Source organism: Coregonus lavaretus (assembly GCF_964263955.1).
Source record: "Coregonus lavaretus genome assembly, chromosome: 3".
In the NCBI taxonomy this organism is placed as follows: Eukaryota; Metazoa; Chordata; class Actinopteri; order Salmoniformes; family Salmonidae; genus Coregonus; species Coregonus lavaretus.
In genome coordinates, this window is record NC_139990.1 from 25807685 (window position 1) to 25824147 (window position 16463).

The following is a 16463-nucleotide window of genomic DNA, read 5'->3' on the forward strand; positions in this document are numbered from 1 at the left end:
TATACCTTGATAGAAAACTAATTGGGAATCAAAGAGGTCTGTGCCTGTCCAAACTGTATAAATTTGGGGATAACTGTTGGGTTTGTGGTTGCTTAAACCATATAACCCGTTAATAACAATTAGGAACATAAAGCTAAAGTGATGAATGACTAGTGTGACTGAACTGAAACGTGTGAGCTGATATGATTGAACTGTGGCGTTTGACCCTGCAAAATACTGGTTAAACAATTAGACTGAAATAATTTGGTTTATCGTTTCAATATAAACATGCACCAACTTTAACTAATTAGGTGGGAATGATTTGATTTAAATAAATAGATTAAAATACTTTAAATAACGGCAGAATATTTGGAACACTAAAACGAAAAACAGCTCTTCAAAAAGCCTGCTCTCCTCAAAAGCTGAAGAGAGAGTTGCGAGGGGAGGGGCTGGAGAGAGCGAAACTGTGGCTTTTGGAGCGAGGAAAGACTGGGAGTTGGCTGGGAACACCACGGGGTGATTATTTGAGAGGTGCATGTGGGTTTCTGACGAGGGATGAGATGGGTGAGAAAGTAGAGAATATTTACATTTGCATTTTTGGTGATTTGGCAGACGCTCTTGTCCAGAGCGACTTGCAGGAGCGATTGGGGTTGAGTGCCTTGCTCGAGGGCACATCGGCAGATTTTTCGCCTGGTCGGCTCGGGGATTGGAACCGGCGACCTCTCGGTTGTTGGCGCGGCGCTACTGATCACTAAACTGCCTGCCGCCCCATATGAGTTTAAGGTTGTGGCGTTGTTTGATCATGTGATAAGGTTTAATTTGTAATCGGACCATAACTAAAGTGGTTGTAGAAGTAATGTATAGGTAGGGGAGAGCCAATAGGGGGCTCCATTGAACTATTATGGTTTATTTGGCATTTCAATGGCATAAGGTGAAATCTGTATGCATGAGGGGAATTCGATTATGTATTATTATAGTATTATGGACACTCCGTAATAAATAAACTGAACCAAACAAGACGTTACTACAGCAATAGAGAATAGTTAATGTTGTTACGTTAGTTCTTAAACCCGATGATAGAGGAAAATGCAGAACGCTGTTAGAGTGTGTTTTATTTAGGCTACTAGGGTGTTTGAGACGGAAGGGCTGGCTAGACGGGGGTGATGACGTGGTTGGATGTGCGACGTGAAAGTATTTACTTTGAGAGAATCGTAGATGGTGTGGAGTGACTGGCGATGTCCCTGGTTCGAACACAGGTAGGGACAGTAGACAAAGCTTTCGCAGTGGGGCTATATACCTAGATTACTATGTGAAAGGTTGAATTAGATAGCTTAAATAGAAGTATTCTAGAAAAGTCTATGAAAATATGTTATAGGGTTACCATGCGCTCTCCCCGAAGGAGCAAGGGGAGGGTGAGAGACAGTATAGTTCAGATGATAAGAATGTCATTAAGCGTATGCTGACCAACGATAGCAAGTATTTGTTTTATTAATTAGGGCATAATCAGAGAGAACAGTTAAATACATTGAATAGCGAACTGAAATGGGTTAGCGGGGAAATACAAGATAGATGGACCATTTTGAAACGATAATTTATTTTGGTTAGGATGAAAGTATGCATTGGCTGTTGTGCTGGGGAATGGCGCCAGCCTGTAGTGGGTTATGGATTTGTTACATAAACTTATATTTTGGACTGGGGTGATAAAATAGGCTACAATTGTAGCATAATCAGAAAAAAGACACAATTTAATGTGAATTAGTTATTACAATTGTTGTTGATAGTTGTTACGGTTATTATCATTGATCCAGTAATGATATAAGGATAGTAGAGGAAGGCAGGGGATTTAATCTCATTTAGGGAAGTTATATTAGGAAGAAAATACCATTAGCTGAGGGAACATTTGATGTAACCGTGATTGTATTGGCTAAAAACTCAAATATGACATTTACAGGGGGGACAGGAACAATAGAAGGGGAGAAATATTTTCCTAGGGGGTTGAACAGATAATTGATAATGGATCATTTGAGATGAGATCACATGTAACAGAGTTAGGGTAATCAATTAAATAATCATTGTATACTCGAGGAATTTTGAGTGGTTTTATAGATTAGTAATGAGGAATTAGATTGATACAAACAATTATTGATGGGTTAAGACTGGGGATAACCAGGAGAAAGAGATTAGCTCATCTCGTTGGAATGTTGCCAAGGGCTAGGGGAGCAGTAGTGAAGTTAGGCCGTATTTAGGTCATAAAAGTGAACTACCAAATTAAGGCCTGGCTATTTGTGGTTGTTTTTCAAATTGGGTTTTCAAATAAAAAACAACACACCTAGTATGATGTTTATAAAGCCTTGTTGTTTCAATTTTGGGGGGTTTTCAGCAGGTCAAGGGTGATAGGTCTTAGAGGAGCACACAGTGAATTTTATGGAGTTTTTTTAGCTTTTGGCTGAGTTTGGGGTATATATGATTTCTTATGAGAATGAATGTCATGAGGATTTAATGAACACTTGGGATAGCTAACATTTATGAAATATTTAGAATAATGGTAATGTTTAGTATACTATGGGATTAAACAGTTCGTTAAATGATTTCAATGGCCTCTGAACTCTGTTTTAACATTCTGGTGTTATTTTAATCATCCACACTAGTAAATTCTAAAGGCATGAGAGGAGGACTTTAAGATAGTTTATTTTACTAAGTTGAGGGTAATTTATAGTACAGTGAAAATTGTGAAGAAGATTATAATTTGGTAATAATATATTTGATTTGAACCATAAAATAACAGAAGAGAGAGTGGAGGAATGGCAATTGGATAATGAATTACCAATATTAACTAAAGTGATTGTTTAGATAGGTGGTAATATTGACACATGGCCAAATCATGTGTCAAAAAGGGGGATGGTTGGATTAAATATTAAATATATACGAAGGAGAGGACAAAATACTTAAAAACAAAAAAAAAACATGTATGATAGTTTATTAACCACACCTGTATGTCAGAGGTTTTGTGCCCCACAGGTGAACTAAAGGAGAAGGTGACCCACTCTATCTAACCAGGAGACTGAAGCAGGCCTGGCGGGAAGGGCCCTACCAAGTACTGCCTTTGCCAGCAGAACAGCTGAGAGATCCATCTGGGTGCATGTCACACACTGTAAAAAGGCAAAACCAGCTACACCTGACGAACAAACACAGAGTTAGGAGAAAGATCCGATAACCACAAGGGTCCGGGGGTTGGCTCCTTAACGAAGATTCCCTTACCCTGTCTGATCATCCCTGTGTGAGTTCGATAGAAGGTAAAGCAATGGGTTGGCCTCTGGCATCTGACATGTTCTCAGGGCAAGGGTGGGGATTCACAGGTCTCCCGACGGTAGGTAGCTGTCTGATTGTGGGGGCCATATTCCTAACACACACGGACCCTCCTGTTTCAGCCAGAAGTAGTAGTTAACCTAACACAAATTGAAAAGGCATAGGAGACAGCTAGACGTAGGGAAAGGGGAAATTCTAGAGTAAACCTCTCTGAGGGAGGTAGTGAGACCGGGGCTGTGGTAAAGATAGTGCAAAACTATAGACCTGGAGGAAGTAGTACAGGTGGAAACGGGGTATAGAAATCTTAACCTGTGGTTGGAATGGATTCAGTATACGGCAAAAAACTATGTCTAAAGAGGACTGTTTTGCCTGTGGGACAGCCAAACCAGGGTTGACAACTACTCCGTTCCCCTTGACAGGCTTTGACTCTCTGTCAGGTTTATCCTCCATGCAAGCCCGATAACGGGGTCGTCCCGACCTGGGTTGCCTCAATTTGAAGTCACAGGGGATTCTAAATTGTTTTTCTAGTCTAATCTCTCCTCTTTGTTGCAGCAAGAGGATTATAGGAGCCAAAACCAGGCCCGTGCTGACATCTGATGGATGTGTGGTGATAACTGATTGTGAACTCACCTACATACGCAAACAATCAAACGTGTCAGAGACTGGTGAGTTGTCACATAGAAAGTAGGACCTCCTCCCGGGATCCTTTGATGAAAGGATATATATTGATGGGATCCACAATCAGATCGCAGCTGGGTTTGAATCAAGTATTTTCTGGTGGTCAACAATTAATAAAAATGTAGATTGGATAAATTATATTTAATATAACCAGCAAAATATTTATAAACCACACTCGTGATGCAATAAAGGGATTAGCTGAGCAGACAGCGGTAACTAGCTTAATGACATGGCAGAATAGAACAGCTTTAGATATGCTTTTGGCTGAGCGGGACGGGGTTTGTGTTCTGTTTGGATATATGTGCTGTACTTTCATCTCCAACAATATAGCACCGGACGGGCCCGTGACCAAAGCGCTTGAGTGACCATCACCACGCTGGCGAACGAACTGGTTGAGAACTCTGGTATTGATAGCTCCATAAACGGTTGGTTTGATAACATATTTGGTAAATGGAAAACTATTGTTGTGACTATTCTGGGTGAAGTTATAGCTTCTATGGGTATACTTGTTCTTTGTGGATGTTGTCTTATTTCCTGGCTGAGTGACTGGTTTGGTGAGTACTCTTCTATGGTGGTTACTGGATTTCTGACCCTAGTAATTGTGTTTTTGCTGTTAATGTGTTGTGCTGCTTGCATCGTCCCCTGTCTCAGGAGGTCAGTGGTAGGAGTGGTGCAGGCGTCAGGTATGATGCTGTTGTTACCGGCCCAGGATGATGCGGGTGACTCTGCTACTGACTCTGAGACCAAGCTGGATGATCCATGGTTTGCCTAGTAAAATACATACACGCATTTATTTTCAGTTCTTGCTCATTTATTACCTTATGTTTTTACTAACCACTGTGATTGTTTATTCTTCCTGATGTGAAGGTAAAGGATTCCTGGGTGGCTGGTAGCCAACTCAGTACATGTTAGGTGTAGTGGAGGAATAGAGGGTTACAATTATTCTTTTTTATTTTTTATTAACATTAAATGTTGTGATTTAAATACCATATTCTGTTATTCTTAAGGGTGATTATACTCTGTTTAGAGTGACACCATAAATGGTGTCAAAAGAGGGAATTCTAAAATTTCCCTTTAAAAATCTTTAATCACACCCTAGAGTTTTAATAATCTTGTGTTTTGTGTTCTATTAATCCTGTGTTTTATGCTTTATTAATCAAGTTAGCCATGTGAATGTTTGTCTTTCCTTATGTGATGGTTTGAACTTCTTTGATGACTGGTAACAGTTTGCAAGTTGGGTGTCGATGGAAGGACTGAAGGACTTTTATTATCAAATTGTCTATTAATAAAAGTGTTTATTTTTGTTTGTATTGTATTTTAATGAGTGACACCCTAGAGGGTGTCAAAAGAGGGAATTGTTGGGTTTTATTTTTCTCATAATTGGATTTGTATGTGATGAATACCTTGGAAGGAATGCATTGATGATTAAGCATGAAGGGTTTGTACTGTACTGATATAAATTGTTTCACCTAACAAGCTGTGATTAATGTGAGGAGCTGTTTTAGGGAGTAGGGGGAGATAAGAACTTGTGTCTCAAAATACTAGACCTCACTGCCTCTTTGTGATCTGTGAACCGTCCTTGAACGTAGGTACATAGAGTACAGTGGAACGGTGTCTTTTCGGTGCTGACTCTGCAGGTTATTATCATAGCAACTATGCCTGGCAACAAAAGGAGTGCCAAGGAGTTGAGACCAACCCCCGCGCCAACGGATTGGCTGAAATGGAGTCTGGACCACACTCAGTCCTTTGCTCTGGTTGGCCAACAGAAGAGGTGGAGGCTTTCTGTCAGAGTATTTGAGAAAGAATCTGTAAACAATAATTCTAGTTCTCTGTCGGCCCTGCGTGGTTTGTCAGTGAGCCCGTATACGAACTTTCATACTTATCATACATACATTTTGCATATAATAAATTTAGCTTGGATTGAATATCTCTTGATTTTTCTTATTCCAATACCAGATTTGAATTACGCAATTTACAACACAGTTCAAGGAAATCAGTCAAATAAATTCGTTAGGCCCTAAAACTATAGATTTCACATGCCTGGGAATACAGATATGCATCCGTTGGTCACAGATACCTTTAAAAAAAAAACAGGAGCTTGGATCATAAAATCCGTCAGTATCTGGTGTGACCATTTGCCTTATGCAGCATGACACATCTCCTATGCATAGACTTGATCAGGCTGTTGCTTGTGGCCTGTGGAACGTTATCCCACTCATCTTCAATGGTTGTGCGAAATTGCTGGATTTGGCGGGAACTGGAACACACTGTCGTACACGTCAATCCAGAGAATCCCAAACATGGTCTATGGGTGACATATCTGGTGAGCATGCAGGCCATGGAAGAACTGGGACATTTTTAGCGTTCAGGAATTGTGTACAGGGCAGTGGCGGCTCCTGAAAAAATTCTCAGGGGGGGCAATTTTTCTGATGATTTAGGTGACCTACACACATTTTTAAAAAGATATGTCCAGCAACAACATGAAGACAGGGGCAGCATATAAGTCAATACCAGAAGCATTTATTGACTGATCTCAAAAGTGTTGGCTTACAAAATCAAAATAAGTTATCACAGTAAAAATAATCAAGGGTGTTCTTTCACATTCCTCAACACTGCATAAACAATATGCATTTCCATAAACAAATGAAATATCAGCTGAAAATACAGCATCTTGGTATTTGTTCAGATTGCAGGATCAACAAGAGCTTTTACCACATTTTTTGCCTCATGGTTGAATTGGAAATATGTGCACCTGAGCATAATTCACAACAAGCAAGCAGGAGCTTTTGATAGAGGCTACTGAAAACATTGATGCAAGTTATTGGTAATAAGACATTTTTATAGACTTCCATATTCTGCCCTCTTGTATAGATTTGTGAAAATGAACAGTGATAGACATTTTGCCTGAAAACAGAATTTGAAAGTAATTTCTAGAAAAGGTAAACACAGCTATCTGTATGGCTTTGTAAAAATTAACAACCATATTCTGGCCAATTGTATAGATTTGTAAATATGAACAACCCTATTCTGGCCAATTGTATAGATTTGTAAAAATGAACATTGAGAAAGATCGAATGATATTGTTTAATCTTACCTTATGGCCTGCACACTGCTTGTGAAGCTGTCGAGGGCACGTTTGATAAAGACAGCATCGATGTCCTTCTTCTGTAGCTTCTGGTACAGAATGTCGACGTGGGGCATGATTTTGTGAAAAAGCCGCAGGAAAAAAATAACATCTTCATCATGTAGCCAGATGCCTCTCTCACGGTGGGCTGGTCAAATGAACCCAATGAACCCGTCCGAATGGCTTCAAAACATTCTATGAGGTCGTCTCGATTCTCGTAGACAGTTTTCACGACTCTGCTTAGTAGAAACCTGTTGAATTATTACATTTGGTCTGGGAGGTCCTAATTGTTTCGTTGCCAATTTATCTTGATTTGTTCGCCGACAAAAAGGAACTTCTTTCAAAGAGACAATCGAATTGCACTGAAGGCTATCCATTTTGACAGTAATAGTGAATTGATTGATGAGGCTACCCGCTCTTTTCTTAGTTACGTTCATGGTTATGTTACGTATGACGAAAGCGCGTAAGTGCAAGCCCTCAGAAACCCATAGAGATTGCATTGAAAGCTCTGATATTTGAAAAAAATTGATTTTACATTAGAGGCTATGAGAGACTTCTGGGCGATTTTCAACCTGACTGAAATCGCCCCAAAACGGGCGGGGACATTTGAAGCACGACTTTAGCCTGATTGGACATTTAGTGGCAGATCAGACGTCTAGATTAGAACACTGATAACTACTGTTGCCGTGATATAATTGATTAGAAAAAAAATCCCTTCCTTTTCCCGTTTGGCAGTGCGTCGCCCATATCGCCCTAATGAACACACCGCCCCTGGTACAGGGGCTGTGCATTATCATGCTGAAACATGAGGTGATAGCGGCAGATGAATGGCAAGACAATGGGCCTCAGGATTTGATGCATTCAAATTGCCATCAATAAAATGCTATTATGTTTGTTGTCCATAGTTTATGCCTGCCCATACCATAACCCCACCACCACGGGGCACTCTGTTCACAACATTGACATCAGCAAACCACTTGCCCACATGACCTGGCCGGTTGGATGTACTGCCAAATTCTCTAAAACGATGTTGGAGGTGGCTTATGATAGAGAAATGAAAAATAAATTCCCTGGCAACAGCTCTGGTGGACATTGCTGCAGTCAACATGCCAATTGCATGCTGCCTCAAAACGAGATATCTGTGGCATTGTGTTGTGTGACAAAACTACATATTTTAGAGTGGCCTTTTATTGTACCCAGCACAAGGTGCACCTGTGTAATGATCATGCTGTTTAGTCAGCTTCTTGAGATGCCAAACCTGTCAGGTGGATGGATTATCTTGGCGAAGTAGAAATGCTCACTAAGAGGGATGTAAACAAATTTGTACACAAACATTTGAGAGAAATAAGCTTTTTTGTGCATATGGAACAATTCGAGGATCTTTTATTTCAGCTCATGAAACATGGGACCTACACTTTACATGTTGCGTTTGTATTTTTGTTGTGTATATAATGGGATGCACATATCTCTGCGCTAGGCGGGAAGGCAGGCGACAAGCTTAGGTCTGCATATTAAACCCATAGAAACGCATTGGGCTTATTCTGAACGTATTTAGGGGCATCGCCTCTTCCTCTCTGATTAAATTGTATTCCAGCTTAACCTCTGCAACAGATCTGGAATACAACATTATCAGACCAAATAACCTCTCTCTTTAGCAGGGGCGATTTTAGCATGTAAATCTTGGTGGGGCAAACAATTGTAAAAAATAAGATAAAAAAATATGCATGCCAGCAAACCCACAACACAACACTAAACAATACATTCATTACACTATAACGGTGACAAACGGTGCCCACATAAAGCTGTACCAACAGCAGAGCTTTCTTTTCAGCACCATGGAGTGAATCCTTACCACTGCTACACCTGGCTATCAGCGGAGCCTTGTCTGACAGCGAAACAGTTCATTCAGCCTCATTTACTGCCTTTTTGAAAAACATAGCTGATATGGCTGACTTGCTTAAAATGTGGTTTTAACTGACAATTGAGATGTACAAACTATGGCATAAGGGAACGACGAGCGGATAAGAGGCAATCCATAATTTAGCTTAAGACATTCATGAGCGAGCTAGGACTGATGTAGTCAATAACTAAATGTATTTGTTCAGCACTTTTGAAATGTACAGCGACAGAATTCAGAACACGGGCCGTTCTTACAGTATTCTCCCTGTACACAAAGTCAGAACCGTAGGATAAATAAAGGGGGCATATAAGCAGACAATGAAAGCTCTTACAATATTCGATGATTACATTTCTCTAAAACAGGCTATGGGCTACATGTGCACCACCAAGTCAGAACAGTAGGCTAAGTTATGAGGGAGGAAAGGGACCAAATTATTAGGGTGAGGCACATGGGCTACTAACAGCTTACTACACAACATACACTTCGTATTACTTTCTTAGCTACAGTATACATATCTCCCTGGCATATTACATCATTTATGCAGCAGAATACAATACATTTTTGGACTCACCTTGTTGTGCTGTGCTCACTTGAACAGGAAGGTGGCACGGCGGTCCTTCTTGTGGGCTCTAGAAAGAGGCCCGAAATCCCGACTTAGAATTCAGAGTTGGATGACCGCTCAATTATTTTCCGTATTTTCCCAGTCGGAGCGAGTTTTATCTGAGTTTCCAGTTGTTTTGAACGCGGCAGAAGTCATGCTGGATTGGCAGCAACGTAGTGACCCCTACGCTCCGTATTTTCTGCTGGCTGCCCCACCACCACACAAAGCACTCAGCTAGGCTGAAACACCTGCATTTTGAAGCTGCCTTACTCAAGAAAGCAAAAAAGAGACCATGTTTGTATACAGCTTTATTAACTCAAATGATTTTTAAAAAATACTTAAACAAAACATTTCAGCAAATGGTGGGTAAATTGTTGGGCAAACTAAAAAGGTGGGTAAACTGGGTTTACCCTACACTACAGAAAACATCCATCTCTCAGATTAAGTACAAGACAAACAACTTAAAAAATGAGCTTTTATTGATTGTTGTACATTGATCCAATTGATTAAAAAAGAATAATATAAAATGAAGCCACCAATAAAAAGGCATACGTTGAAAAATCTCAATGTATAGACACCACAGTCAATTTACATTTCCCCTTACAGGATGCACATTTACTTCCGGTTAGCTGATGCTGTGCCAATAACACAATCATTCACCTGCAACAGAATAAATAAACAGTTACAAATATGCCATTGTTATTTCAGATATTTAAACAAAATATGCACAGCATATGAACATGTTCCTGAGTGAATTGAATGTGGTGTTAAAAAAAATTAAATAGTGTGAGGCCACTCTGACCTTGCTGGCAAAACGCAGAGAGTTCAGGGTCTCCGGGAAGCTGTCTGCCTCTGGGGAAATGTTGACAAACATCAAGCTAGAAGAGCAGAGACAAAATGTTACATACTTTGATCCGCTAATCACAACCCCAAGCTTAAAATAACAGTCCATTAACAAGACTAATCTGCTCACAAATTCCATTTAAACTCATAACCCAACTTCAACTTACGTCTTGCTGTTTCCTCCGAGGCAGCTTTGGAGAAGGTAAGTCAGCTTTGAGTTTCTGTACGGGATAAAGCTCTCCTGGAATACAGACAAAGAGTGGGAGGGTAAGTGAACGCAATCAAGCTATAACTTACAAAGCACCCGTAACGCCATAAACAAGCCACTAGCCTAGAGGCATTGGTCTGCAAACATATACCTTATTGGCCAGGGCGGCAATAACAATCCCAAGGTTGGTCAACGAGCCGTTGATGGCTGTCATCTCCTTGAAGCGGTCCCCTTGGGATTGGCTCTTCTGCACCCGCTCGCTGCCAGCCAGGTCCACCAAACACAGAGAGGCTGCAGACAGACACAGAAACAGTCAGGATTCTCATACCAGAATGCAGGTCAGACAACAGGATTATTATTTGTTCTCATTTAACATCTCAGCCTTTGTGTAGTTGCAGATGTACAAAACGCAGACATTTGCACTTGACATCTCTCCCAGAGTTCTCGCCCCCAATGTCAAGCTGGAACACCGAGTGCGAGCGGGAGGAGTGGTCGTTCATGTTGGTCCGGGCTGTGGATCGGTTCTGGTTGGCCAGTGCGATCAGGTTGCAGACCTGGATGGACAATTGGTAAAAATGGACCCATTAGATTAGCCTATAGAATAGGGGATACTTTATTGCAGAGGGATTTGAACCACCACTACAGGTTTATCAGACAACTGCTCTACCTCCCTGTGTTTGACATGTAGGACAATTCAGGTCCTAAATGGGCAACAAAAAAACAAAAAAAAGAGGCTACTTCGCATCATTCCTTTACTGTAGCACTATTGAGGTAATTATTATGCATTTACTGGTATGCATTTGTACATACCTATACTTCAATTCTACACAATTCGCTATGTCTATGGATAAGTGCCATCCAAATTACTTAAAGGTCGACTCAGCGAAACGATGTTGCCTCAAGCAGCACCGCAGATATTGCAATGAGCGAGATGCACAACTTTGCTTTCACACAGTATCTGTGCATGTGCACGGGTTCGCTTCACGCTTTTACGACGTGGTAGCCACGGGACCAAAACAGCGCATCATCACTCTTAGTTGCGGAAATTTACCTACTAGGCAGTTTATTTTCTGCATCTACGTCATATCGCTGAGTCTACCTTTAAATCTAAAATGTACAAATAAAATGAAAGTCTAACAGTCAAATTTAGGATAAAATGAGTGTGGAAATGCCCACCTCATCCTCAGAGTTGACCTTCTGGTAGGTCAGATTGGTGACAGTGATCTCGTTGTTGGTGCTTTTGCGAATCTCATGCTCCGGTCTCTTGTTGGCCTTGCCAGTGTAGAGGAGATCACGCAGAGTTTCGTTGTAGATCTCAACGAAACTGGCAGTAAATGTAAACTGGGGGGGGGGGAAATTGCCGAAATCCAGTCAAAAAAAGGTTGATGTTGCAAGTACCATGCATTTACACCAGCTTTAACTCATTCCACTTAAATAACAAATGGGAAATATACAGTATAATCGGATCTGAAAACCAGAAATACATAGATACAGTAAATGTCAAATCAACGAGTTCAAATTCCCTGTTCACTATAATAGAAATGTTCAGCTACCACTCATACTGATGAAAACCAATGACGTCATCAGTACCTGCCATCCCTGCTCCCGCAGTTTCTTGGAGGCCTGGAAGATCTGCTGAACGGCCCGGGGTATGACCCCACGCATGTCCTCCATCTCACCACCCTCCATGGTGTAGGTTTTGCCACTGCCTGTCTGGCCGTAAGCGAAGCAGCAGACGTTGTAGCCGTCCAGGGCTGACTGCACCAGGAGGGAGATCTCCTCAAACACATCCTTCTGTGGGATGGAGGGCCCAAACACCCGGTCAAAGCTGAAGTTGTAGCTCTTTTGGGTGTCTCCGGAGCGCCCTATGTGTGACTACGTGGGAATGGGGAAGTGATTATTTTTTTGCCGTCTTTGACACTTAAGATTAGAGGACCACACTGAAAAACATACAATTACCTAAACAATGACCCATTTCAAGATTGTGCTTCAGGTGTGTGATTGTTACCTCTTCAGTCTTGGCCAGTGTGAGAGCCTTGTTGTCGTGGGCCAGGAGCTGAATATGGTCAATCTGCCCGCCGGTCTGCAGGGGGCGCACTCTGCAGAAAACTCTGATGTTTCCCTATAGAAATAAGAGAGCGAGCGGTAAGTCTTCTTAGTTTGAGAAGAACATTGCAACTTTTTGTTCCTCTGTCATGAGCTGCAATGGACAGGGGCCTATCTAACAAGAACATACAGTATGTTTGAAGCAGAAATATAATAAAGAAAAAACTAATTCAATAGGCTCTAGATAATTTAATTTTATGCAATACAATCATATCTTCAGGGAATTGAGCATTCCCCCTACTGAAAGGCCCCCCTTGCCTTGAGCTCTTGGATTGCGTTGTGGAGCCCCCTGCGTTCCATCTCTCCACAGTGAATCTCATCTGTCTGGCGGGCCACAGTCTCCTCCAAGTTGCGGACCACGTCCTGGGTCTCCCTCAGGGTGGTCTGGCAACGGGAGAGAGTGGAGGCCTGCACAGAGAGCTGGGTCTGGTAGAAAGAGATAAGTCAGACACTGATGCACTTAAAACCAAAATCTTGGGCTGCAATGGGGGCTGGTGACGAGCCGTAATGGCAGTGGGTTTGAATGAGGCTGGACCAAAGGGCTATGCCAGACTTCCTTAGATATTACTGACCAAGGAGCAGAGGCACGTTAGAAAACCAGCCTGCCTCATTCAATACAGCTATACACCATTCATCTCATGTCACAGCAGTCAAGGTGATCCGTTGTCACAATGAGTAAGCCTGCCTGCCATTTCACTTGTGGGAGAACATGTTCTACCTTCACACTGTGAAGCTCAGCCTCCAAACTCTCCCTCAAGCCCAGAAGAACTTTGTGCTCGTCGGTGAGGTTGCATAAGGTCTTCTCCAGGGAGGCCTTCTCACTGGACACAATGGCCAGCTGCTCTTTGACACCAGACAGGGCAGCCAGCTCCAGCTCATACTGGCTGCAACACAGTAAAACTGGGTAAGATTGGCAAACACCAGAAGGACCAAAAGTTATTATTACAGTACTACTGGCTAAATGCATGCATAAAGTTATGACTAGTTTAGGACTCAAGAAAGGCAAGAAATCATGTCAGCTATAGGCCCACTTGTTTTGCTAAATCAATGATTTCCTTTGACGTTCCTTATGCAAAATAAGTCACTCTTTCCTGTGGTTACAATGCCCTTTCCCATGACACTACACCTATTTTCACATAATGGTCAACCCTATGCATGTTCCTTGGCACTCTGTACCTGAGCTGTGTGTGGAGTTCTTGTAGGTCTGAAGTCATCTGTGCTTCCTTCTGTCTGCTTTTAGCTACAGACTCCTTCAGACTCTCGTTCTCCTGGGCCACCGTTTTGACTTTGCTCTGGTAGTTAGAAATCTTGCCCTCCATGTCGGTAACTTTTCCCTTCAGGTCCCATGCAGGCCGTCGTGAACCCCCAACAGCTGCTGTTGGTGCTAGGGAAACACATTCAACACCCTCATGTCTTAAGATATGGAAGATAATCTTTATGGATACAATATACAGAAAATGTGATTAAGGAAGGACCATGTGAAAAAAAAGGGACTAGGGTACCTACCTGCTTTAGTGACAGAGGCAATGGGCGGCTTCTGAAAACCTATTCGGGGTAAAAAAGTCAGACAACATTGTGAAGAAATATTACCAAACAAGACAGACTTACAAGGCTAGCTATTAATATCACATATATACATCTCTCATGACACAGCATCTCACCTCTAGAGGGACCAGCAGCTATAGTGGCTGCTCCTGTAGGCCGAATCAGTTTGGCTGCTAAGAGAAGAGATACACATACTGGTAATACAGAAAGACAGTGCTAAAACTATTAAAAACAAGAGGTGATGACATTGCCCAACCAGTCGTTGAAGTGTTTGAGGACACTCACCAACAGCTCGCTTGGGTGGAAGGGGCCTCTTTGTTCCTGTCACACTTGCTGCATGTCTCATCTTTGGGTCGGAATCAATCCTTCTCATCTTTTTCTAAAGGAGAAAAACACATTTACTACTGGCAATTAAGGACATATTGGAAACAGAAGAACACGTCTAACTTGTGTTTGTGGTGCATTTCTAAAGGAATTGAACATGTTCATCAGTGTCTGTATTAGTTTTGCAAAAGGTTTTTACACACCTGAGCAGGTTGATGGTCTGAGCAGGAGTTTATACTCTCACTGCTGCTGTTGCTAGTGGAGAGGACTCTTTTACCAGACATGACTGGTAGTCGGGAGGTGTTCTGCAGAGGTTAGTGAAGGAAAAATCATCTAACGTTACAAAGTGATAAGAGAGTGTGCAAAGCTGTCATCAAGGCAAAGGGTGGCTATTTGAAGAATCTCAAATATAACATATATTTTGATTGGTTTAACACTTTTTGGGTTACTACATGATTCCATGTGTTATTTCATAGTTTTGATGTATTACCTATTATTATACAATGTAAAAAAAAAATAGTAAAAAAATAAAGAAAAACCATTGAATGAGTAGGTGTGTCAACTTTTGACTGATAACGTTAGTGTATATCGAAGTCCCACTCACCTCCTTATTCATATGGCTTAAATGTGTACCTGAAACAGAGGGAGCACCATGTAACGTTAACCACAAATCAATCAATGGGATGACATAGGGCTAGCTATAAATAAACCAGCATTGGCCAGTTAACATTAGTAAGCCAAGTGAAGTGGAATGGTGGGTAGAATTAAACCGCAACTTTGTAAAGATTGTAGCTAGAAATCCATGCTTTAGTTGTGTGAATAAACCAATAGCAAGTTGGCAGGGGTGTAACTCAAATTAACTGGCTTAGCTAACTAAAGTTAACTAGCTACTGTACTGTTAACTATCCAACCAACCTAACTAGGTAACGTTAGTTAACACACACCCAGCAAGTTGAGGGAACGGTAAAGCCATAGCAGGAAAAAACAAATTCAAACAGCCGTTCATTTTAACCACTCTTCGTGATTACAACCATATAAACAATACATTTTAGTTTAGCATTATTTACTTACCAATACGCGCATTCACACTGGTTTTGCTGCAGACACAACAGCCGTTTGAATTTCAAATTGAAACGTTTTGGTGGCGCGTTACACCGTCCAAGGTAATTGGTTGACCTTAGACCAATCGCGTTATAGGAAACACAATCCCGCCTTCTTTTTGCCTTACTACCCAATCAAATTTAAATTATAGTCATTTGGGGGATGGCCAATATTCCGCAATTCTATCATTGAGAAACATTGATCACTGGTGGGGATCAATGAAATTAAATATGATATCGAATATAGAATAGAAATATAGCTCGGAATCATCAGCGTGGCTCTATAAAATAACAATATTTAGTTAAATATGAGCAAATTGAATATGAAACTTGAGTCAGATACAGTCAAGATGCAGCTGAGAGAAAACAAAAACAAACAAATTGAATTATTATGTAAACCATTTTTTCTTCTCTGTTTGAATTCATTAAAATCTAGCTTTTCCCCGATAAATATTTCCACAACACATTGCCAAATTGTTTGATTTTTGATGAATTATTATGATGATGATTACAATTATTATTATTAATATTATTATTATTATTATTATTATTATTATTATTATGTTATGGATTAAATACATAAATTATATACATTTTCACATTCATTAAAACCTACTGTTCCTAAAATACATTGTTCTCTCATCATATACTGTTCCCTGTCAAATACTGTTCACCCATAATGTTCCCCCATCAGATACTATTGTTTATGATACCCCGTAAACCCCATAACAACTTTTCACTTCCTATCA

At 41.0% G+C, this 16463-nt stretch overlaps 1 protein-coding gene across 1 annotated transcript; it reads right to left on the bottom strand.

Moving 5' to 3' along the window:
* Window positions 1–9885: 9885 nt before the first annotated feature.
* On the bottom strand, window positions 9886–15749 carry LOC311111332 (carboxy-terminal kinesin 2-like). The gene is made up of 17 exons (XM_084154053.1): window positions 15686–15749; window positions 15219–15247; window positions 14818–14919; window positions 14576–14669; window positions 14407–14463; window positions 14252–14290; window positions 13922–14129; window positions 13464–13629; window positions 13004–13171; window positions 12648–12761; window positions 12230–12514; window positions 11816–11980; window positions 11055–11193; window positions 10791–10930; window positions 10599–10672; window positions 10391–10466; window positions 9886–10248 (listed from the first exon to the last, which is right to left on the bottom strand). Exons 2-17 carry the CDS (start codon window positions 15228–15230, stop codon window positions 10204–10206), a joined length of 1884 nt encoding a protein of 627 aa, XP_084010179.1. The 5' UTR covers window positions 15231–15247; window positions 15686–15749; the 3' UTR covers window positions 9886–10203.
* Between the last annotated feature and the right edge of the window lie 714 nt (window positions 15750–16463).

Excerpts from the sequence above, each read along its gene's own strand:
- LOC311111332 (XM_084154053.1), bottom strand. Across the intron at positions 14,670-14,817 it reads CAGACCATCAACCTGCTCAG|AAAAAGATGAGAAGGATTGA; the intron begins GTGTGTAAAAAC and ends TTTCTCCTTTAG. Across the intron at positions 12,515-12,647 it reads CACTGGCCAAGACTGAAGAG|TCACACATAGGGCGCTCCGG; the intron begins GTAACAATCACA and ends ATTCCCACGTAG.